Source organism: Macrobrachium rosenbergii, chromosome 5 (assembly GCF_040412425.1).
Source record: "Macrobrachium rosenbergii isolate ZJJX-2024 chromosome 5, ASM4041242v1, whole genome shotgun sequence".
In the NCBI taxonomy this organism is placed as follows: Eukaryota; Metazoa; Arthropoda; class Malacostraca; order Decapoda; family Palaemonidae; genus Macrobrachium; species Macrobrachium rosenbergii.
Genome location: NC_089745.1, coordinates 53891882 through 53916597, shown reverse-complemented (window position 1 = coordinate 53916597; position 24716 = coordinate 53891882). Strand labels below are relative to the sequence as shown.

General features: G+C 36.5%; 1 protein-coding gene across 2 annotated transcripts; it reads right to left on the bottom strand.

Moving 5' to 3' along the window:
* Window positions 1–5504: 5504 nt before the first annotated feature.
* Window positions 5505–17803, bottom strand: LOC136838801 (uncharacterized). 2 transcript variants are annotated; one of them, XM_067104377.1, is made up of 9 exons: window positions 17691–17803; window positions 13196–13462; window positions 11104–13037; window positions 10622–10780; window positions 10255–10374; window positions 9776–9928; window positions 6907–7055; window positions 6286–6424; window positions 5505–6161 (listed from the first exon to the last, which is right to left on the bottom strand). In XM_067104377.1, exons 2-9 carry the CDS (start codon window positions 13416–13418, stop codon window positions 5988–5990), a joined length of 3051 nt encoding a protein of 1016 aa, XP_066960478.1. In that variant the 5' UTR covers window positions 13419–13462; window positions 17691–17803; the 3' UTR covers window positions 5505–5987. The 2 variants fall into 2 exon arrangements, with proteins under 2 accessions (XP_066960478.1, XP_066960477.1); XM_067104376.1 differs by lacking the exon at window positions 17691–17803 and adding an exon at window positions 14575–14755.
* Between the last annotated feature and the right edge of the window lie 6913 nt (window positions 17804–24716).

The following is a 24716-nucleotide window of genomic DNA, read 5'->3' as shown; positions in this document are numbered from 1 at the left end:
AGAATCGGCCCTCAGTCAAATTTGGGTCTCTTGGTTCCCCAGGTAATCCAAGGAAAAGACCGCTTCTGTAGATGAATGGAATCAGGGCTCCCCTAAGAAGCATCAGACAGGTGAACCAAGGCTCCTTCCAGAATTCCTGGAGGAATGCTAATAATATTAAAACTGATTTACTATAATAATGTAAAAAGACGCACAATCCAACTCCTACTTTATGTGATACCCAATTTCTTAATTCCCAGATGAAACTGGGAATCCATTTTGGATTTTCATGGCTCCAGGGATTTGGAGTTCGTTCCAATTTCAGCTTTAGTCTCTAAAACGTGACAGAACAGTTGGCGGGACAGACCTAGTGTCTTCTAGGAATCTCAGGATACAGAAGCCAAGCTGTGTGTCTTTTTTCACTATTAAACCAAATCAAAAGTATTATCATAGGCGCCCTTCCAGGAATTCTAGATGTAGCCTAGGGTCTCCAGCTTGGCAAAGAGGCCCTATTCTGGTGCTTCCTAGGGGAACCCTTAAGCCACTGCTATACAGAATGTGGTTACTAGGCTTAGCTGAGAAATTCAGGGACCAAAGGAGTGAAGAGGACTTATACAAGCAATCTATTGAGGAAAAAAAAAATTTAAAGACCTAAAAATGAAGTGTTATGGAAGCATGGTATAAACCAGGCTGTAATAAATAAGCCAAATTAGAGGGCGAGGCGAACAAGAGACTCGACCTTTGGAGGATCAAAAGGCTAAGGATTTTATAAAAGGGGCTCTGCATTTAGGATGCATGAGAAGGCACGCAAGATAAAGGCGACTGGTGCTGCTTTTTAAAGAATCGAAGCATCATGTACATAAGAATTTGTACAGATATCTTTGTACACTATCTCACTACTTCATTTTTTCTGAAATGATACATTATTTATAACAAACTTAAAAAATTAGATATTTTCCAGCCTAAGTTCGTCAGTGGACTCCCCGTTCGTTCTAGTAATCTATTCATACTTGAGTAATATAGACTGCTAAATTTTATAATCTACACCTGCATACAGCTGTCTTTGTAAGTCTCGATACCCAGGTGTCTACAGGACTACAGGAAGGACAGGAATCAGCACAATGCCCCACCATTAAAGTTTAAACAGAAAGGAAAAGCGTGACATTCTCGCTCCTACAACGTAGAATGTACCACAGCCTTTCATCTCACTAAGGTAATTATCTTGTCATCACAGTCTCTAGTTTCCAGATTGAAAATGCCGTGACATTTTTCCGTCAGAATAGTCATCAGGTAATTAAACAGCGTTAATCGTCAACCTTGAATGCAGCAAAGAACAATGTTTCATAACTAAGCACGTATCGAATAATCTAGGCAGAGAGAGAGAGAGAGAGAGAGAGAGAGAGAGAGAGAGAGAGAGAGAGAGAGAGAGAGAGTATAAAAATGCCTTCTATTCTCCTCCTTCATCCGCGGGGTGGCGTGAGTCGGTTTCGTCGGTTCGTGACACAATGACCCGTCTTGGAAGATGCTTTTCACAAAGTTCCGTTCGGTTTCATTTCCCTTGAGATCTCCGGTTAGTTCGACCGTTCCGGGAACGTCTCCGTTCGAACGACCATCGTTAACAGGCCACGCCCACAACACACACGGAAGCCCGGATGTAAACAATTTCACAACAAAACCCTGGCTGCGGTTGTTCATGGCACCGGGCCATGAAAAGGTAACCTTAGCAACGGCGACCGTTGCCATGGCAACCGATGCTAAACAACATGCAGACGATCGCAACAGACGAACTAAATCACGCAAATATCGATTGAAGAGATGAGGATATTAATGACGAGGAAGACCCTCATTCCAATTACCTGAGATTTTCCATATTTATGGTGAGAGACAATACATCAGACCGAGAATGAATTAAGAAGACGAACAATGCCTTCCGATTTATGCGTTATCGGACCACGTATATTGTGAAGACAAGAAAGTGAATTGCAAAGGCATACGTTCATATACATATATATATATATATATATATATATATATATATATATATATATATATATATATATATATATATATATATATATATATATACATACTGTATATATTTATTTATTTATGTATGTATGTGTATATATATATATATATGTATATATATGTGTGTATGTATTATATATATGGTATATAAATATATATACATATATATACTGTGTATATATATATATATATATATATATATATATGTACCAATATACATACACACACACATATATACTGTATATACATATATATAAAGGTTGAATTAAATCGAATATAGAATTTAGGCCAATCACTGGGACCTAAGGCCATTCAGCACTGAAACGGAAATTGACAGTAAAAGGTTTGTTAGGAGAGGGTGGAAAGTAAGATGGATGAGAGAGAATATGAAAGGAGGTACAATAAATGGAACGAAAGGGATTGCAACTAGGAGCCGAAGGCATGTTGCAAAGAACCTTAAGTAATACCTACAGTGCACCGCATGACGTTCACTGACTGCCCTACCCTACAGGGTATATATGTGTGTATATATATGTGTATATATATATATATATATATATATATATATATATATATATATATATATATATATATAATATAATATATAAATATATATATATATATATATATATATATATATATATATATATATATATATATATTATATACTGTATTATTATTATGTGTATATGTATGTAAGTATCTATACATACACACTTATATATATATTTTATACACATATATATACATACATATATACATATATATATGGCTAAGGGTGCTAACCTCCCTCTCTTTTACTTGACCCTAGCATATGCTGACATCCTTTGCAGGAGGTGGACTAACGATTAATAAGCATGGAACGATCCACGAACCTAGCGAACGTGGACCAAGCGCTACGTCACACAGCCACATCATCCAGAGATCATCGCATTGAACTCGCTCAAAAGTAGCAATAACTATCCCCTAATTGCTCTTCATGGACACTTATTCGGCTTAATAATACACTATTTGATTCTTGGTGAAAAATACATATCTTCCATGTCATAAATACTACTACTACTACAACAACTACTACTACTACTACTACTACTACTACTACTACTACTACTACTACTACTACTAATAATAATAATAATAATAATAATAATAATAATAATAATAATAATAATAATACGTTTTTCCACGTCATAAATAATGATAATAATAATGGTTTTTCATGCCATAAATAGGAACAATTATGTTTTTTTATATTTTAGCAGTCCTGGATCTATTTTTTTCAGTGAGAATAGTATATGTAATAATGTAGTCAGGCAAATAACATATAACTCATTCATGCATAATTACCAAGAACTTATGGTTAGCAGAATGTGAAAACATTTCCATTTCTTTGTAGATTATTTAGGCACATATCTTTTAAAATTATACATGCAGTGTGTGTGTATATATATATATATGTATATATATATATATATATATATATATATATATATATATATATATATATATATATATATATATATATATATATATATATATATATATATATATATATATATATATATATATATATATATATTTATATGTATATATATACTGTATATATATATACTGTCTATATATTATATTATACAGTAAAAGTAAAATAATAATTATAAACTCAACAGTAGGAAAAAAAAGACTTATTAGCAATGTATATATATATATATATATATATATATATATATATATATATATATATATATATATATATATATATATATGCATATATAACATGTATAATTATATATAATGTATATATTATATGAACATATATATATATTGTATAATTATATATATTATATAGATATATATATTTATATATAACATATGTATGTATTGAACTAATGAACACGAAAACGTGTTTTACAGAATCAAACTTGTGAATGGATCAAGTGGACGTGCCCTGGGCTGACATCTGAGACCGGGGTTCGTTCTCGATGTCAGTCAGAAATTTATAATATATATTATATATATATATATATATATATATATATATATATATATATATATATATATATATATATATATATATATATATATATATATATATATTACGTATTCAATTCAATTTTTTCCCTTAAAGAGTTGTAGGCTATCCAGAATGTGCTATCCTTCCACTTTTTCATCATGTATTTTACGATAAGTCTGTTAGCTCTGTGTCTTTCTCTACCCTGGCTGTGACCCACCAAAGTCTACTAACTATTAAGTACTTACTTAGCTCCCAACGTCCTTGAGAGCATAATGGGGCTTAATAGAACAAGCCTAAATCGTTCCATCTCATCCACAAGTCAAGCCTTGGCCCTATTACATCCTTCTATGTATTCCTAAACATTTTCCTTTTGACATGGCGCAATGCCAAGGCCACAACCGGAAGCAACTTAATTTAATCAAAGTCAGTCGAGCTTCCTGGTGGCAATTATGACCTTTCACACAGGGTCAGGACAGTCACGTATTTAAAAAAATCGTTTGGTTAATGGACGATGAGGCAACCCATTCATAAATCCCCATTATTACTCAATTCAACAGCGGCATGACGGGTCGGTTAAATTCATTTTCTTGATTGCAGTGAGGCCACCAAAGGAGTAATTGCGAAACGCAACTTGGGCAATACGGAAATAATTAAGCGTCGGTTAAAACTGGTGCATCAACGGGAACAGGAATTAGGGGAATGTTCAAGATACTGGAGGCTATGCATTACCACTTTCGTAATGAATTCATTCAATCGGAAAACAATAGATTCTGTTTCATTTCCGTTTTATTAATAATTTTTTTGGTTTTCATTAAAATCCTGTACGCTTTATCTAGAGAAACTGAGTTGCATATGCATTCTTATGCACAGTCACAATATACAGGTGATAAACTTAGCAATTATAACATACTTCAGTGAATAGATACGAGTACTTTTGTTGTACATTACGCTATAGCTTAAGCTGTATTCTGCTTAAAACGTTTCTTAGATCTGTGATTGCCGCTCAGTATGGAGGCGTTTGGTTGGCTTTAGCTTTAGCCTCATGTTTCTGTTTTTAGTTTATATATTTAAAATTTCTTATTACTGTACTGCTTTGTGCCGAGTCATATTTATTGATTTTCATCTGGATAACTTTTGTTTGTCAGCCCTGAAATAAACTTATATCATGCATCACCTCGTTTCCGGCCTCCTATTTGCATTAGGCTTAAGATTTTTACATACATACATACATATATATATATATATATATATATATATATATATATATATATATATATATATATATATATATATATATATATATATATATATATATATATATATATATATATATACATATACAGAAATCGAATAAAGGCAATACCTTTCAAAGCTCAGTCGACTCACATCATTATTCCTCGAAATATCGAATGCCGCAACCAAGAAAAAGCAGCTTCAATATAATATGGACAATTGTCGCAAATTGAGACGTCATAAAAATGAGAGGTTCCTAATTCTACTTTTTACTAATACACACACTGCATGACTTATCAGATGTATGATATAAAAATATATTACAATATTGATTTGGTATCTAAATGATTATCATTTATTCCAAGCAAATGTACAATACTGCGTGCATCAAAACTAGCTATTTTTAATCTGCGACTATAAAAATAGATTTAACATCGTCAGATTTAGCTACAATTCAGTCTAATCTGTATATAACTTGTAACATACTCAAGTGTGTATGTTGCAAGTACACACTACGCTTTGAAAATTCACACTTTCAAAACATGAACTAACTCCTTATATACACATATGGCTAAGATACGTGAGATCGGACAAGATACATGCACTGTGCATGTCAGCACAAGTTTCTACGTCACCCAAACTTATAACAAATGACGACGAGGTAGCCTTCTATATCCAAAACTGAGCTAATCCAGGATCCAGATCTCTGGATCCTGAGCTAATCTAAATTTGCCTTCTATCCTTCCTCGGTGTAGCGATCGATAAGCCTTGATATCTGACCCTTCAAAGGCATCAGAGAGTCGACGGATGGTGGCTCGGGACGTCTCCTGTGGTTCGTGCCGGAGTGGTTTCCCTTTGACACCTCTTCAACCACGCGGTCACAACCCTTAGGTCCCACAGTCTTCGACACCTGAGGAGAGTAAATGAGGTTGAAACAATCAGTCCAAATAGCTTACATGAAAAGTGGCCACAATGTTAAACTCATATGACCGATACGAAGTGGATAATATTCACTCAATTTTCATCCAACTCACCAGATGGAGTGCGTGTGGGAAGTCCTTTCGTTCCCTCTCAACTGACAAATGCTGATTGAAGGTCCTCCGGGGTAGCAGATAATGAGGGCAACTTGGAAGCTGACATGCATTACGCAATAAGCCCACTTTGTCGTTGTACCTGCAAGATACAATTGCTGTATATATGCGATTATCTCTGACACGCTGATGCTTATTGATCCCTCATATGAATTTGTGTCAGCAACCAGATGAGCTTTGAATCCTGCAAGAGCAGCGAATGGAAAATTTACAGATGACGAACTAATGCGAAAGGAAGGAACCTATCTATGGGATCATTCAGACAAGCGAAACTAAAAAAGATATTTTCTTCCTTTCTTCTGATGCGTCAAAGAGCAGTTTACAATGACTGGCTTTAGAGATATTAAGATATATATTCGATATAAAATAAGATAAACAACGTACTAACTCTGAAATTACTGAATAAAAACATGTGTGTTTATAACATTCTAACACCTACTGCTTCTGCCATCCGAGTTGGAACTCTTGGGGGAAATAGACATTCACGTTGAAAATAGATTCGAGCCCAGTCTATTTTGAAAGCGCAAATCAAACATTACTTCGCTCAAAACAAAGTTCACTTACTTATATATTTCATTGAAAGACTTTAGAGAGACATCGATGCCCTTTTCGCTGGCTTTCTCCACCACTTCAATTGGAGTCATGGGCATCACTATATCCTGATGAGCTTTGAAGTATTCATCCTTCCAACTAGCTTCCATGTATGGATCAACCTATGGATAATGAAATGCAAGGACATCAGGTATATTCCTGAACATAAGTCTTAAGTTGTACAGATACACAAACGAATCAAAACACGCACATCATTTCCAATTTTCAACAGAAGCATCATTCAGCTCTGTGATGGCTGCGTGAGAAGTCAACAGAGTTCCTTTATTTATGAAGTGGTTATTTTATGCTTGCGGAAGGAAGCCAAAGGAAATAAACAACATATCTAAATTATTTCACAATCTAGAAGCAGTATTTTCTAATCAGTAAACCTCAACAATTATTAAAAAAATGGAGTAAAGGAAAATGTTCGACTCATAAGAAAGAAGTGAATGGTGCACTGTACATGAGAAAAGGAAAGACGAGGGCTAAATCTCTTGTTGAAAGTTCCATAGAAGCCAAAGCTCTTTAAGATGGTACTATGGAAGCTTATGCTTTTGATAAGAGTTCTACGGAAGACAAAGCTCTTGATAAGGGTATTATGGAAGCCCAAGCACTTAGCAAGGGTTCTACAGAAGCCCAATATCATACTAAGGGCCCTACAAAAACCACAGCTTATGATGAGGGGCCTACGGCAGGTCAAGCTCTTGATGACATCTATATGGAATCCAAGTTCATGAATATTACCTTATGAAGCCCAATCTCTTGACAAGGTCCCTAAGAAAGCCAAAGCTCTAGATAAGGGTACTACGAAAGCTGAAGCTCTTGACAAGGGGACCATGGAAGTTCAAGCTCTTGATGAGGGTTCAAAGAAACTCAAAGCTCCTGACAAGGTTCTACAGAAGCCTAGTATCATGGCAAAAGCCCTTGGAAATCCAAGCTTGTGATGTGGGCCCATCCCAAGCTCGTGACAAAAGCCCCGTTGAACCCCAAGCTCTTGATGAGGGCATAAGAAAACCCCAAGCTCTTGATGACATCTTTATGAAGACAGTCCTTTGGAGGCAAAACTCTTGATGAGAGCACTAAGGAAGCCAATGCTCTTTATGATGGCCTTATCGAAGTCCAAGCTCTTGATGAAGACACAATGGAAGCTTAGCTCTTGGCAAGGTTCTTGGAAGCCCAAACTATTGAGAAACGTTCTATGGATGCCCGATTTCATGACAAGAGTCCTATCGAAACCTAAGCTTGTGATGAAGGCCTTATGGAAGTCCAACCTCATGACAAGGACCCGATGGAAAGCCAAGCTTGGGATGAAGGCTCTATGGAAGACCAAGCTCATGATAAGGGACATAAGGAAACTCAAGCTCTTGATTATGGTTCTATGGAACCTCAAGTTGTTGATGACAGCCCTAAAGGCCCAGCTCATGACAGGGGCACTAAGAAAGCCAAAGCTCTTGACAAGTGCCCTATGGAAGCTCAAGCTCTTGATGAGAATGCAGTGGAAGCCAAACCTCTTGATAATGAGTTCTATGGAAACACAATATCGTGACAAGGGCCCTGCGGAAACCCAAGCTTGGAAGTACAAGTTCATGAAAAGGGGTCAGAGGAAGCACAAGCTCTTGATAAGGACCCTAAGGAAACCCCAGCTCTTGACGAAGGTCCTATGGAAGCCCAAGTTCCTGACAATAGCTGATGGAAGCCAAAGTTCTTGACGACAACCCTATGGAAGCCGAAGCTCTTGATGAAGCCCTTAAGGAAGTCTAAGCCTTGGCAACGGCCTATGGAAGCCAGAGCTCTTGATAAGAGCTCTAAGGAAGCCAAGTTCTTGACAAGGGCCTTATGGAAGTCAATGCTCTTAACAAGGTTCTAAGGAAGCCCCAGCTCTAGATGAGCTTCCTACGGAAAATGAACTTTTGACGAGGGCCTTTTTGAAGCCCAAGCTCTTGACCAGGTCCTACTGAAGCCAAAGCATTTGATATGGGCCCTACAGAAACCCAAACTCTTGATGAGGGCTCTACAGAAGCCCAACTCTTGACGAGGGCTCTACAGAAGGCCAAGCTCTCAACAGCCGTTCTATGAAAGCCCAAGCTCTTCACAAAGACTCAATGGGAGACCAAGCCATTAATGAAAACTCTGAAGGAGCTCATGCTCTTCACAAGGATTTTGTGGAACAAGGATTTTGTGGAAGACCAAGCTTTTGACATGGGTTCTACGGAGGTTCAAGCTCTTTATGTGGGTTCTATGAAAACCAAAACTACTGATGAGTGTTCTATGCAGGTTTATGACGTTAATTTGAAAGTATATAATCTAGCTGCTCATGAACTGTCCTTTGGATTCAACAATTAGAGAAAACTGAACTACTATTTTGCATACGTTTAAAATCTCACCCTTTTAGGCTATATAGACCATAAACTAACAAGAAATAAATTGTCGCCTCATGGTTACGCTCACTGTGATGGAATGAAAGGGTTACTTATAATGACCGATTTATAGCGATAGCTGCATGGTAGATAAGAAGGAAAATCATACAATATACAGTATGTTTCACACGCAACTGCTTTGCGTGCCTCGAAAAACCACTTCATCTTAGTTAAGTCTTATCCGTAAACTGCATACATACATACATATATAATACATGTTTACATATATACATATATATATAATATACACATATATGTACAGTATATATGTCTACATATATACATACATACTTATATATATATGATGGGAAAGAGAAAGAGAGAGAGAGAGAGAGAGAGAGAGAGAGAGAGAGAGAGAGAGAGAGAGAGAGAGAGAGAGAGAGAGAGAGAGGTACTCTGTATAAATATTCATCTTTGTAGCTAACCTTCTGCAGTAGTTCTGATCTTAGCCAAAGAGATGTCTCAGCCATCACTCTGTGATGAACAATGGCCATGGCATCTTCTTTGGTCATGGCTGCTTTCAAAACCCGGTCCCTCGAATTGGGATTCAGCAGAGCTTCACACACGTACACTGTTACCTGTTTGAAATTATACTTAATTACATGAGAATATTCAAAGTATTAAGAGACCTAAACTTCTTTTCAAATTAGTATGAATATTTTCAATAACATAAACTGGATAGGAGCCAAGAAAACAAAAGTACTTTCTTCCTTAAAAAATAAAATACACAGTACATTACAGTCAGGTCATTGCATTTCATTTTCTTTTTCTAGAAAGTAATATTTTGAAAACGATGCATTATTTCCAATTAACGATCAACTTTCAAACACTGGCTGTTTCCACCAAAACGATGCTCCTACTTAAGAGGAAATTAAATAACAGACAACCATCCGGGAACTCGTACCATTTCTGGCGACGCTGCTTTCTTGATACTGGCCCTCGCAATGCTCATTTCTTCGGCCCAACACTTGAAATCACTCGTCCTTACGTCACCGCAGCCTCCAAGGTTCCTCAACTCCTTGATCTGGTGAGCAGGAAGAAGAAATAACAATGAAAATCGCTACAACAAAAATTTTTATTCTTCCATAAGGACAACTAACGGCACAAAAACTTAGAGAAGAGACCGGGTGTCCTAATGTATACAAATAAATGTCAGAAGTTCGTTAATATCATAGAAATATAGAGAACACCAATCACCATAATGAAATAAATTTCGAAGCTGGAGGGGGATGGGGTTGGAGTGGAAGGAAGGAGGTGCACCTCTAGCATACCTTTGCCATGTCGATGTTTAGTAAGTTTTCGTATGGCACTTGATCAGATGTATTGATCTTTTCCTTCATCCACTTCTTGATGGCTAAACGTAGGTCATCCAGTGTGAAGAAGGCTTCCAAGAGAGAGTGGCGAGTTCCACGAAGGTGACACAGCAGAGACTACAATATATATATAAAGCAATATTACGTCTGTTGAAACTGTTGGAACCGTGAACAAAATGAAAACTAACTATTTTTTCCTGCAAATAACTAACTACAAGAGCCACCTGAACTGCTGTGGTATTATATGTGCATTAATATGTGAATTCGCTCTCAAGCAAACAAAGAAACACTACGTAGGAAAAATAATGTAAAATTGGGAGTTAGCACAAAAAAATCGATTCAGAATTAAAATAATGATTTTATAAGAGGCAATACCCATTTGACATAAACATTACAAATTCTCCCAAGTTCATTTCCATGAAATTAGGCGTACGCCTTACCTGAAGGGTATTCTCTATCCATGCTTCTTTCCTCTTGGGACTGCTCACATCTCGGGCAAAGTACTCGGTGAAAGGAGAAGTTTTTGCATACTCTATGCAGTGTGGAACACAGCGACCGATGAATTCTGCCATAAGCATCTCCAGCATGGATTCCTTTTCTCGTTCTTTGAGCCTCTTCTTCATGATATACAGGAAGAACATTGGTTTCACAAGAGACTCGGACTTGACGGTGTGGCCCTCGAACTCCTGTGTGCTTTCCGTCATGAGTGCCTGATCGGGGTCCATTAAGAGAGCAGCGATGTAAGTTTTTATGGATGGACGAGTTATGTACAGTTTGGCTGTTGCAATGATGCTTTCTAATCTGTCACAGATGAACTGTGGTCTCCCATCGATGGGGAAATTTCTTATCGTTGAAACCCAAGCTGCAGCCAAGGAAGCAATGTGAGCATTATAGTCGACGATATGAGGGTTCTTCAATATACAAAATGTAGAAAGCATTGCGTACAAATTAGAACAGACAACGGGCTTCAATATCTTTGTTGCACTTGTAGGCACCAATGGAATGATTATGTTGAACTTTGTTTTGGGATCATTCTTATCAGCTAAAACAAATTTTTCCTCTGCATCCAAGAGGCTTGGGTCTTCCTCAGCACAGGCTTCCAGGGCTTTCTGGCTTAAAACAGCATAGGGAGAAGATAGCAAGTGTCTGATAGTGATCGTCCACGGGTTGATCTGTGAAGCATCACGGATGGGGGCGTATGCTGGAATGCCAGTCATTGAAAATGTCTTTAAGAAATTAAACTTGTCCTGCTTCAACACCATTGGGAAGTCAGGGTCTTGCAGATCTGCGAGAGTGGAAGTATGGGTCAACTGGCAGCATTCATCTGTTGATGGGGATGGAAGGGAAAGTATGTTTGTCCTGATATCATCATATATTGTTCTGAAAGCCTCAACATCCGCTTCAAATTCATCACTACCATGGCCCTTTAATCGGAGGTTCTTCATATCATACTTTCTATTGGTAACAGTAGTTTTTAATACTGCTTCAGCCAACTGAATTTCATCTTCGTACTGATTATCCAGATCAATGATCTGTTTACTCTGGTTCATAAGGGCTGCATATTCACTGACACATGTTTTGGCAAGCTTTGAATGAATCCTGCTCTTGACACCATTTCCTTCGATATTAGCTTTCAACTTTTCCAACGAACAACTGAACATAGATTCCATCAGACTGAAAGTGTCATAGGGAACACTGGAACCTTTTCGATGCAACTGAAGCATCACCGAGTTCCACTGTCTGAATACCTCATCAATTAGAAGTCGAATCTCAACTTCTTGAGGCGCCATTGTCAAAGTATCTGAATCCTCATTATTAACTTTGACGTTAATCGCTGGCAACTGTTCTGGAGGCACAGGAAAATACAACCACTCTCCGAGATGGATTCGACTTGTCTTATCTCCACCAGGGATAATATATCCTTCGACATTTAGATCGATAACGGCAAAAGTTGAGATCAATTCAGCACCAACAGTAGACATCACATCCTCTATCTCAACATCTTCCTTAGCCCAGAACAAAGTAGGGACATTGGCATTCCCATTATGCAGGTGAGAACGAATATCAATACTGTAATTAACTGGAAACTCACACCCTATTCCAAGGACATACACACACACCGTTTTCCCCGCAGGTGGCGCCATCTGAATTATTTCAGATTCAGGCCGTCCAACCTTCTCATGAAAGTTATGCTGGCCATCAGTGATGAGGAAGACATTGACATGAGATTCCTTGCAGTTGGATATTTCTAACCTGATTGTTTCAAATGCCGCTGTGAGGTTGGTAGAGTATCCTGTGAAGTCTTTTTCCAAGAGCACTTTGTCATTTCTAAGAAACCTGACAATGGTGTCAAATATGTAAATTTTTGAACGACCTGAAAATTCAAAATACGCTTATTAAGAAAGGCAAAACCGAAAAAAAAATCCATATAAGAGAACGTGCAAATATTGCACGTTGATCCAATGATTGTAATAGTAAGCGTATCCTACAAAATTTCTGAAAGCTAAGAGACTTTTTAAACAGAAAATGTACCTGTTAAATTTCCAACAATGTATCGCTGCCACCCACTAACAACTTTCTTCCATCTCTCCTGCATGGAACCTGACGCATCAGCCATGAGGATGTTGAAGACTTGGTCACTAGGCACTTCATAGTCACTCTTTGGGAGATATTTGGGTGCTTTCAACAGAGAGTGGCGACCTCCCTCTCCGCCACTCTCAGCGAAGTACAGTTGGAAGTTTTCCTCTTCTTCCATCTTCTCCCGAAATTAATAATCACACTGTGCTGTTATGACGGTAACTGAAAAAAATATAGAAGCCTAATAAAAACCATACGCCAATGGCACCTTATCGGGAACCTGATGAATACGTGTTAAGTTTTGTCTTCCTTCCTCTTTATACTTGGTGCCTTAAAAACCCGCCAGTTACAATATTCAGACTAAGTAACTGAATCTTTCTGACTCCAAGAAATAAAATTCCTTGTCATTTCAGAAAAGATAATGTTCAGAGCAGGTGATTCTGTAGCAAACTGACTTTATGATACTAAATTTCAATCAACCTGAATCATGTGACATATCAAGCCATGCCTATGAAAAGATACTTTTCAGAAATCGTGAACTCAGGAGTTAAAATTTTAGATAATAATTCTTAAAGACTTGTCAATTTTCAGATCTGAAACTGAAAAATTATTGATTTACAGAATGCTGCCACTGAAATTTTCTATTGTTAACAAACCTTCAATGACCATTCAGTTTTTAAAAGCAAAGTTCAAAACAAGTAAAGGAAAAAGATAGAAGCAATAAAAGATGTGACTCAGATAAACAAAAATTTGTTGCATACATTTCTACTCTATGAACAGTTTCCCTGAAGAAGGCCGTCAGTTAATGGTTGAAAGAACTGTTGGCCTTGAAATGAATAAATTTAAAATCATTAGTTTTCGTTTGTCCCTGAAGACTTTAGTTTTGAGGATTAAAGGAAATACTAAAAATACTGGAAATGTAACCATAAAGTTGTAAATATCACATGTTCATTTGCATATATATATATATATATATATATATATATATATATATATATATATATATATATATATATATATGTGTGTGTGTGTGTGTGTGTGTGTGTGTGTGTGTGTGTGTGCACATATAAAACTGCTTAACCACAAAGGTGTGGAGCACTTAAAAATGCATGCCATCTATATATAAATTTCCATAATATATTCCCGTAAGGAGTGAAAGTACTAAATATTCAGCATTATTATTATTATATTTCTTCAAACAGACTTGGGCAATATAAACTGCACGATAACACTCAGGAGTCAAGTCTTTACTTATCACGTCTAAACAAGAACTGAGCACTGCACTGCCTAAATAATCCTGAACTGACAAATTTTTAATCTATATAAACACTCACGAGATATGTCTCCCTGATCTGCAACAACACTTCCGTCGTAGGAGACTTTCAAAGGCCAGGTGAAGCAATGGTAGCACTCTGCAGACACTCAGTCACAACTGTAGTTATATGCAGTCGATGATTGCACCATACTGAGTCACGTTTCCTGCATTGTTGTTGATGCGTACTCTCTCCCCGACTTAAGGCAAAACGTATAATAAATTTACGACATAGCTACAAGTTGAATCTAATCTTATCGGTAAAAGGCGAATTTCTGTGCGCTATTGTTTATCACTGTCCCTGACTGCGGAGACCATTATGTGTCAAGTTCAGGTGTATCTAGTATCTTAATGTAAACATTTTATTCGCTTGGTTTTACCTAGATCCTATCGACTAGACTGTAAACGAAACTCCGTTTGCGCTAGGGAGTTCGCGCTAGTCAATCAGAAGTTACTCGATTTATCCAGTTGCATCCAAGTTACCACAGAACACTAACCTACGACCGGTATTTCCGGCTAGAAATTTAGAAAAATCTAGATTTTAAAGCAATTAATGCCAAAAAATATCAATTCAGCAGCGTAATACGGTTTGGGCCATATCTTTACTAATGTCTCTAATTCGAACATGCTCATATTACTCTTTCCTTGCCCGGAATTTGAACCTGGATTCTTTCATACTATCAAAATGTATAAACTCCTAGTGAAATATCGAAGCAATTTACTTCCTGAACAACAGGGACAATGTCTTCAATAAGGAAAAGAATGGGTACCAGTGTCTACTGGGGTAAAGAAAAAGGTGCTTGGGGCTTGCAACGTTATCCCCTTCTGATAACCAAATCTCATTAAATCAAATGCTAAGGCACTTTAGTTAGTACTATTTTTAAACACTTTCTTCATTTCCTGTAAGTTCTCTTATCTTCAAGGCTCAAGTTCTGAAAGAAATAACAAAAACTGTTACTGAGCTGAGCTGCTCTTTATTGGCTACCATAGGAGCAATTTTACAAAGAAGATATTATAAAGCCTACGTAATTGCATTACAGCCAGACGAGCGAAAAGAAAACCACATCCACACGTATAAAACTTATGAAATACATCTGACTACTTGCCCTGTTCTTGTGCTTTATATAATAAGTAATAATAATGTTGATACGAAAATGATTCACAATAACGTGCATCTTCAATGGAGAAATATTCTCCACAATTGTGATCTTTAATAAAAAAAAAAAGTCTGAATTCGAAATCATAACGCTGGGAGCTCATTGTTGATATATTTCAAGCACACGACTACGAATTTTATTTCCCAAATAATATATTATTATTGATTTCACTTAAAGCGAGTTTATCATGATGTGGAATTTATATGAAGTGCGGTTGGGAGATAATGTCATACACATATCTTCCAAATGAAGCATTTTAAACACATACGTTTGCTGCTTATCTACAGTACATACGTTCGCTTACTTTCTGAACGAGATACGAATGAAGGAAAGAAATGCATGGGAAGTCGGGCCCCAGTCAATACTCGAGCGTGACGTCACAAAATAGAAGCAACGTTCAAAACAAAAACATTACGCTGATAACTGTTATCTTTAATTAACTTAGGGCGGCAATATAAAATTCATAAAAGAGTGCCAGGCAGAATAACTAGCAGATGCTCTAATGATTGCATATGAAATTCTTAATATACGTACCGGCAAAAATCAATAACCCTGAGCAAACGTTTTTCTTTTCTTATGCGATTCGGTAAGTTGTTTCGTCAGCTATGATTTTCGCACTGGAATTCCGTGACATAACATGCGTCTATACACTGAAGTACTTCAAGTTACTTTTAAAAGTAGCCTTTTCATACTGTGGGTAATTCTAGTAAAAAAAACAGCCTCATTAGACTTAAGTGAAACGGTTCTTAAAATATAACCAAGATTCAAGAGCTAGAGCATTCATACTCACGTAATTCCTTATTCCAAGGCAAACTTCATCAAGAATTGTGTATCCATTTATATAGGTAGACTTTACTCACAGATGCTTTCAATTTTATATATAGCCTGGGGAAAAAATTATATTTTTTATCTTTATAATAATCTCGTTTTATATTTTCCCATTTCAAAATTCGAATCTAGTTTAGTTGTGAAATATCTTCAGAGAGGGTTACTGTATCATAACGCTATTTTCACATTTAAATCATTTCAAACAAAGGTTGTCTGTAAAATTCGAAACTTTTGTACCTGTAATTTTCTGAGCGATACGTCACTTATTATTATTGCCTCAATCTGAACTTCTAGCTACAAAATATATGTGTATCCCAAGGTAAACCGTTTTCTGATTTTTTTCTTATAAATAACCATAACAACAATAACAATACCACTGCCTTCACTCAAACATTCAACTAGGTTAGAAGATTAATTCTCAACTATTTGGATACCTGCGCTGAATATTGCCTTTGCAGAGTTTCTAATCAAATGAACAGGTTAAATTTGCATTACTTAAATATATATATATATATATATATATATATATATATATATATATATATATATATATATATATATATATATATATATATATATATATAACATTTCATTCTCACTACCTTTTCTTTCAGTATCTTATTCGCCCGCCCCTTTACTTAAACTACATGCAAATTTTACTAGTTATCCCATTGGAACCTCACTTTGATAACTGCAAATACGATGGAAACTGAATGCATTAACTGTGCAAGATAGAATGCACCTAAAAATAAAAATTTCACACAGGCTAAGCAAGACAAAAAAAACAAAAAAACAGGAATAATCTGCCGAGAGAATCAACTGCTTCATTACAAGTCCTCCGATATTATTAACTATTATTTTCTACAATGATACTTTGTTGTCTGTCTTATTGGGTTAGTAAAACTTTATGTTGGATTGAGTAACGGCCAAGATGGTTTACATGACGACCAGTTAAAATGATCACTTCCGAAAAAAGCTAATCATTTAGAGCGAGCGGGTCTGCTATTAAATGTTTTCAACAAGATTCCTGAACAGCAGTGGAACTGTTCGAGATAAATCAAGCTAAACACACACATACACACACGCGCACACACACACACACTCCTTCCAACTTACCTATCAAAGATAATACGTACAGCGTAACAATACTCACATACGAACCCTCTTTCCAAAGGCAATAGAAGTTCCTTGGAGAAAAAAATCTCCTTCCTCGAATGTTGGGTAAAACATGGCTTTCCAGTTTTGCCGAAGCAAAGGCAACGACATACGAGCATATTTTTTGACGTCCTGAAGAAATGTGAAAATGTAACCAAGTTATTCAAGAGGCATATCATTAAAAAAAATCATTTAATTTCAAGAAAAAGTCATGTAATAAGTAAAAGTTGACATCATATCGACAAAAATTGTCATTCTTCAACCAAATTCAACTCAAACAAAAGAATTCAGTGGAAAACATATTTCTATACAGAGCACTCTTCAGTGAATAATTTATCCCATTACATATTTGCAAGCTCAAATTTGTAACTGCTGTGACCCTCACCACCGAAATCCATAGGTTGAATATTGTACACATTATTATTCGCAAACTGAAAAGGATACCAAATATAAACAGCAAAGATTTTTTACCTTGGCCTTAAACCAAGGATCGAACCCGGTGCACGTAATAGTAAGTGACTGATTTGGAAAGAGTCGTGTATTTCAATATGGAAAGATTACCGCTAACATGTAGGAAGCAATCAAGTGCCAGCAATTCTGTAACCTAGAATTCTGACCTTTCAAGGATCAATTTTATTTAATCAATTGTGAATTGCAACTGGAACTTTCATGAAAAGGATACCACAAATATGCTGCCTGTTTGTAAGCATAGCAAGAGAAAACAATCTGTGACCCTAACCATTAACAATAAAGGGCCAAGCTTGACAAACAAAACATGGTTGGGAAATTACCATTCTAATTTGGCAACATATAAAGGGAATATAGAATTTATGCCAAAGGCCAAGCACTGGGACCTATAAAATCATTCGGCGCTGAAAGGTAAATTGACAGTAGAAAGGTTTGAAAGGCGTAACAAGAGGAAAACCTTGCAGTTGCACTATAAAACAATTTTAGGAAAGGGTGGATAGCAAGATGGAAGAATGAGAATATGAACGGAGGACAAGTAAAAGGAATGAAAGGGGTTGCAGGTAGGGGCCGAAGGGACGCCGCAAAGAACCTTAAGTAATACCTACAGTGCACCGCGTGGGGTGCACTAACGGCACTACACCCTATGGGGGACAAGGATGCAATAAATATGCAGCCTTAATACTGGAAAGCAACCTTAGAGATCACACTTGACAAAACTTAATCATTAGGTAATTCATGCTGTGATTCATCAATATGAAAAGGACATCCCACAATATAGCTGGTATCAAAGGCTTAAGCATTCGAAAAACTATGACCTTGCCCTTTAATTTTTTTACCACTTCCCCAAATGTTCAATCGGCGTCAATAACCCAGTTGCCACGATGCTAGATAACTCAAAATCATACATTCACTTCCAAATGTTCAAAAACTTGAGATAGTTGCAAGATTTTTCATAAAATTTTACTCATTAGTTTCCACATAACCTTGCCAATAGATCTTTAAATAGTTCTCCCAAACATATTTTAAAATCTGTTTCTTAACGTACACCTTATTACCCCTTTGAAGGGGTAATCAGGACTTATCTCAGTTTTAAACCCCAACTAAGGAAACTCCGTCTTGTTTGTGTCAAACAAAATGTATTTAAATACAAATCAATGAAGCTCGTGTACTTCGCTCCTTGCAACATTTGTATCACTATTTACAAATTCTACTATTCTCTGCTAAGAATCCCACTACTTCGAAGTACGAGATTTTCTCGTCTTAAGAGCAAACTGAATAACCTGATCTTATCATCCTCTAACGGGAACTTCCGGTCTTTAGCTAAAAAAAAACCTCTAAACCTTCTTACTATCCTCTCCTTGGACGATTCTACCGCTTTTATTCTGACAATGCTTTGTAGACCAGTAGGGGTCTTCCATACAGAACTTAAGACACCACCCCGGGGTTACCTTACAAACTGGCTCGAGTTTTTATCTCACTTTTCGAATAAGTGTTAAATACTGCAGTTACCCATCCTCTAATAAGCATACTCTAATTTACTCCTTCTCCAAAAAAGGTAACACCATACAGCTTCAGCTTCCGTCTAAAGCATTTGAACTCTACTTTCATTTTCTTAACACATCCTGAATCCATTAGTCTTGGATTACCAGTATCATTTCCATGATGAGAAATTTAACTGAGGACTTTCTATATCATTTTCTCTGTGGGCTGTTGGAGACTTAATGGTCATTGCTCTTGATATCTGTAAGTTTTAGGCAGTCCATCATAAGGGTGTTGTCAGTACTTACTGCTCATAGCTATCAATTCCCTCTGCAAAATCACCAGTAATGTATCTCTCACTGAATCTACTGTTGAGGGTAGAGCATTGCTCTCTTCCCTACCTTTAACAAGCACCGCTAGAGGTTTTACGCTCGCGCCTACTCGTTAAATCTCTTTACAAATTACTTTTTCCATTCTACATGCTCTTGTTCATTATTTAAACCACCTATTCCTTCTTCCTTCACCTTCCAACAATTTCCTGACTTTTGGACTGGCTCTCGTAATGCTTTTTCCACCTCTGTCAGCTCTGGTCTTGAGGCTATTTCTGGACGGGAATCCAATAACTTAATCAAGACCTATTACTTCACAACTAATCACTACTAGTATTCCTCTTGGCACTCTCATCCAATTCCATTTTCCTGTGAAAATATAACTGAACTTCTCTAATCTCTTAAAAACATATTTGGATGTTAGGGCTAATTCAAACTTGTCCTGGAGAGGTATGGTTCAAATTGCTGAGGTTTCCTTTAAAATGTTAGATGTAATGTTTACATAAAAGTTATTCTTCATGCTAATTCATGTACTTCACTCTCACGTTTTGTATAGTTGATGTATTGTCTTCCGACTCAATCAGGTTCAGTCAATGGCAATTTGTCCAATTACAGAAACTGCCCCACCTTTCAAGTTAATTTTTAAGACCCCATCAAAACAACTTCTTTCATTCCTATGAATAACAGTAATCCTTAAAATGCACTTTGGTAACCGTTACTCTCTAATACCCGTAAGAAGTTTTGGAACTTTTATTGATAAATTTCAAAATTTACAATCTCATCCTTTTCACGTAAAAGACTTACTTCCTTAGGCACTACTTGTCTACATGCCCTCTGATTCTGAAACATACATCGTCCATATGCATTTATAAAACAGCAACTTATGCACATTAATATCTCTTGTGTGCTCCTCTTGTTGAAAGTTCTTACATGATTCCAAAGGAATTTGTGGGCGAAGCAATTCCAATTCACTTTACTTAGCTCATTTTAAGTCTGTTTTCAATTCTCTGGTTCAGCCTATTAGGCTGAAGAAGTAACTGCTTCAACCTTTCTAACTACCACCTTAGAGCTTAAAACTTTAGCTATCCCCAAAACATTTAAACCCCACTGCGTTTTTCAGGTTTCCTTATGATTTGCAAAATGTTAAGATTAACTGAAGTCTGTCTTTTATGGAATGAATGCATAATTACCTTGGAAGGGCTAATGAATCTGTGCTCACTCCTAAAACACCTAGGTCATCTAACATCTGGCATACCGCTCTCTCAGCCAAAGCTTCTGTTTTGGATAAATAATTAATCTGGTTACTCCACACTCTGGAGTTATACAAAAAATCAAGTACGACAAATATTTGGTTAACATCTCATCATCTGTTACGTCTCTTATATCAAGTTTCTAAGAATATGTTACCTGATCAGCTCTTATGATCTAAACTTTCAAGTATTTTTTTTTATTTCTTTCACCCACGACTCCAACTGTGCTCTCTAATAAAATTCCTTGAGAGCATTTCTGCAAAGTTATCAGAATATACATAATAATCAATCAATATTTTTAAACCTGGGCTTCTTCTTACAACAGTAGACAACTACTAAAATTTGTTTTCTGTACAATGTACTCTCTCATCTTTAACTTTCTGCCCGAGATCTCAACTGATCTACGACTACCACTACCATTCTCCATTATCTCCTGGGTCTTCACACAATTCAACATCCCAATACGACAACACCTACTATCTCATTGACAGATTGCTCCTTTCCCTTATTATTAGCCCCAGAAACTTTATGCTATTTCCTCATCTTTGAAAAACACCTTCACAGCTACTTCATTTGTAATATGATTTTCCACAAGTTACTACAACCATGACTCAACATCTTGCAGTTACACCTCTTCAAAATCTATGTTAAAAAAGTGTGTCTGTGTCTCTGTATAGGTCTGTTATATCCATTAAACTTTCTCCTCTTGTTTACTGATTGGTACTATTTTCTCTTTTCCCAATAGTCCTATCTCTATTTTATTCAGGGCATTTCTCCCCATTTTTCTACCACCCTCTAAATAGCAACTACACAGTTCAGTACAGTACATCAGTAAAGTGAAGAATGAAAAAAAATGTTTCACTATTAGGTCTTCTTTACCATGAGACAATGAAAATTCTTTAGCTCCTGTGAAACCTACATTGTGCCTCATAGTGTATTTACCCCAAGATTTCACACTGGGCACCCACAGGATCAACTTCTGTCTGCTTCATTACCCCTCGAGTTTCTTCTGAAAACTTGATGCAGCTTTCATTCTACATCCTGTGTTATGTACTGAAATCACTTGCTTGATGTGCCTTTAAAATATCCTCTTTCTCCATAATGCTCATGTACATTCTAGTCTTCATACTCTATGTCAAAAACTTTACCAAAAGCCACAAATATTAAACTTTTCCTTATTTGTATTTCTGTGGTAGTTGGCAAATTTTAACAATCACCACTATAATAATTTTCTCTGGCAGGCAGATAAGCTTATGATTGGCAACTTGAACATCCTTTCTATTCCTCACTTCCAGATTTCTTACATATGCACTAGGATTCTACTTACATATAGTTTTAGCTATGTTTTGAACTACTTTCTCCTCTGAAATAAACAGCCAACAGGTTCCATAATTTTTCTAATCATTATCTATCTCTCTAGTTCAACATATCTTTCATGGCTTCAACTAGCCTTACCTTATTTCTCTACACCCTCTTCCTTGTCGTCCTTACCTTCTGATTCCACTAGCCTACATATCCTCTTTCTCCTAAAAACATAACACTGCTTATGCAAGCAAGAGTGGGTGAGCCAAATACAAGAATGAATTAGTGTTGTTCACCAAGTTACGTGCTGATGATCAACACCTACATGGGACACTGAAGTAAGAGAAGGAAGAAACTACAGCCACACTTCTAAACTTAAATGGAGCACCTAGAATTTTGTTCTTGAATTTCAGATAAAAACAAAAAATGGTGATGTTGAAATTTGACAGCTAGGTGGGAAGAGACGAATGGGAATGGATGAAAAGCTGAAGGCAACAAGCAATGCAGCTGGGTAGGTCACAGGGATACTGCAAAAACCTTTGAGTACACTCCAAGCAGCCGGGAGGGGGAAAAGCTTAAGAGCAAGAGCGAGGCTGGAGGGACAGCAAAGAATAAAGTAGAAGAGACCAAAGAACAGAGCAGGACGAGTGTAATTTCAAAACATATATCCAATAACAGCAAAATTTATGGCAATTTTCAGCACGTATGACGAAGCTCAAAGATAATGATTAGTAGTTGTAATTAATAATAGGTCCCTAACAGTGGAAAGTTTCATTTTAACATATTTCTTTGCATTAATACTCCTTTGAAATTTCACCTTCCTTTTACAACAAAAACTGCATTATATTTTAATAAAAGATTAAATACATACACCTGCCACAAGAGGTTGAGCAAATCCTTCCAAAGAGCAGTAAATTAACCTGTAACTTTTTCATAAATTGCACTCATGATCAATCCTGTTAAATATTTCTTATATAAGGTTTGTCAAGAACAGTGCAACTCTTTGATGATTAGAAATTCAAAGAATACATGTAATAAGCCTGGGCTACTAAAGAAATATTAACAAAATTGAACAGTTCCTGTATGCCTCTGTGAAAATCCACCACTCATCTCCAGCCTTCCATCACACAGTTCTCTTAGTCGAGAGCCAAATTCTAAGCTCTAGGTGCTAAATATTTCACACGCTTAAAAACCTAAGAAAAAACTATAAGAAATACTAACTCTTCCATTAAAATCCGTAGGTTTACCCTTGTAAACTAAGTAGGTTTATCTTGGAAATCAAGTTACAATCAGAATGGGAAGCTTGCCAGTTTTACTAGAAATGCTGTTCTGGCACATGAGAATAAAGAGTATCTGCTTGCAAAACTTTGACTACAGGTAAGAAAGACATTACCTTGCACTGCATCTTCTTCTAGGTCACATTTTGGGAAAGGTGCATATACCGAAAGCCTTCCTAGCCAGGGAGCAGCTACATTATTTAGGCTACATTATTTAGTCAATGGCTAAAAGCCACCAGTTTCACAAAAAGAAAGCACTTCTGTATACACAGGGAGGGTAAAGAATATTCCTAACTTGTCTCTGCAGAGTGTACAATAACCACATTCTTTACTCCAATTTTTCTTCTTGATGAAGTGTTCTTTTATAGGGGAGTGAATATCCCATGGCTGCTACAAGTCTGCATACATCTTTGCTAGGCTTTTGCAACAATGGGTGTTGAGGTTATTGGGTTAAGTTGCAAGCTAACACCACAACAAATAGTGAACACTTGTTGAAGCCACTCGCTACTCAGTTTGCTGGAAAAGGTTCATTGCTTCCCTCCAAAATTCAGCTTTTGCAAGCCAATATCTTAACAGAAAGATTGGCAATCATCACTTCTACTAAGGTAAGATCTTGTGGTACATGGATGGTCATCCTGGCATTTCAGAACTATACAAAAACCAGTTAAAAATCAGTTGAACACAATCGGATTTTGTGGTTATCATTCAGACGCTTCTTGGCCAACAGTTATAAACTTGAATAATGGGTAGACTAAACAATTATGGCAGTTATGGTAAGTCGTTTCTTCTTAGCACTTGCAGGTAATTCAACTACTAGTTTCTTCTTAAATTCTTGGCTGGTGGTATATATCAAAATATTTACCTATCATTCCTCCATTCCTCCTCTTTGTAAGCTTCTGTAATTTTTTAATGAGCACAT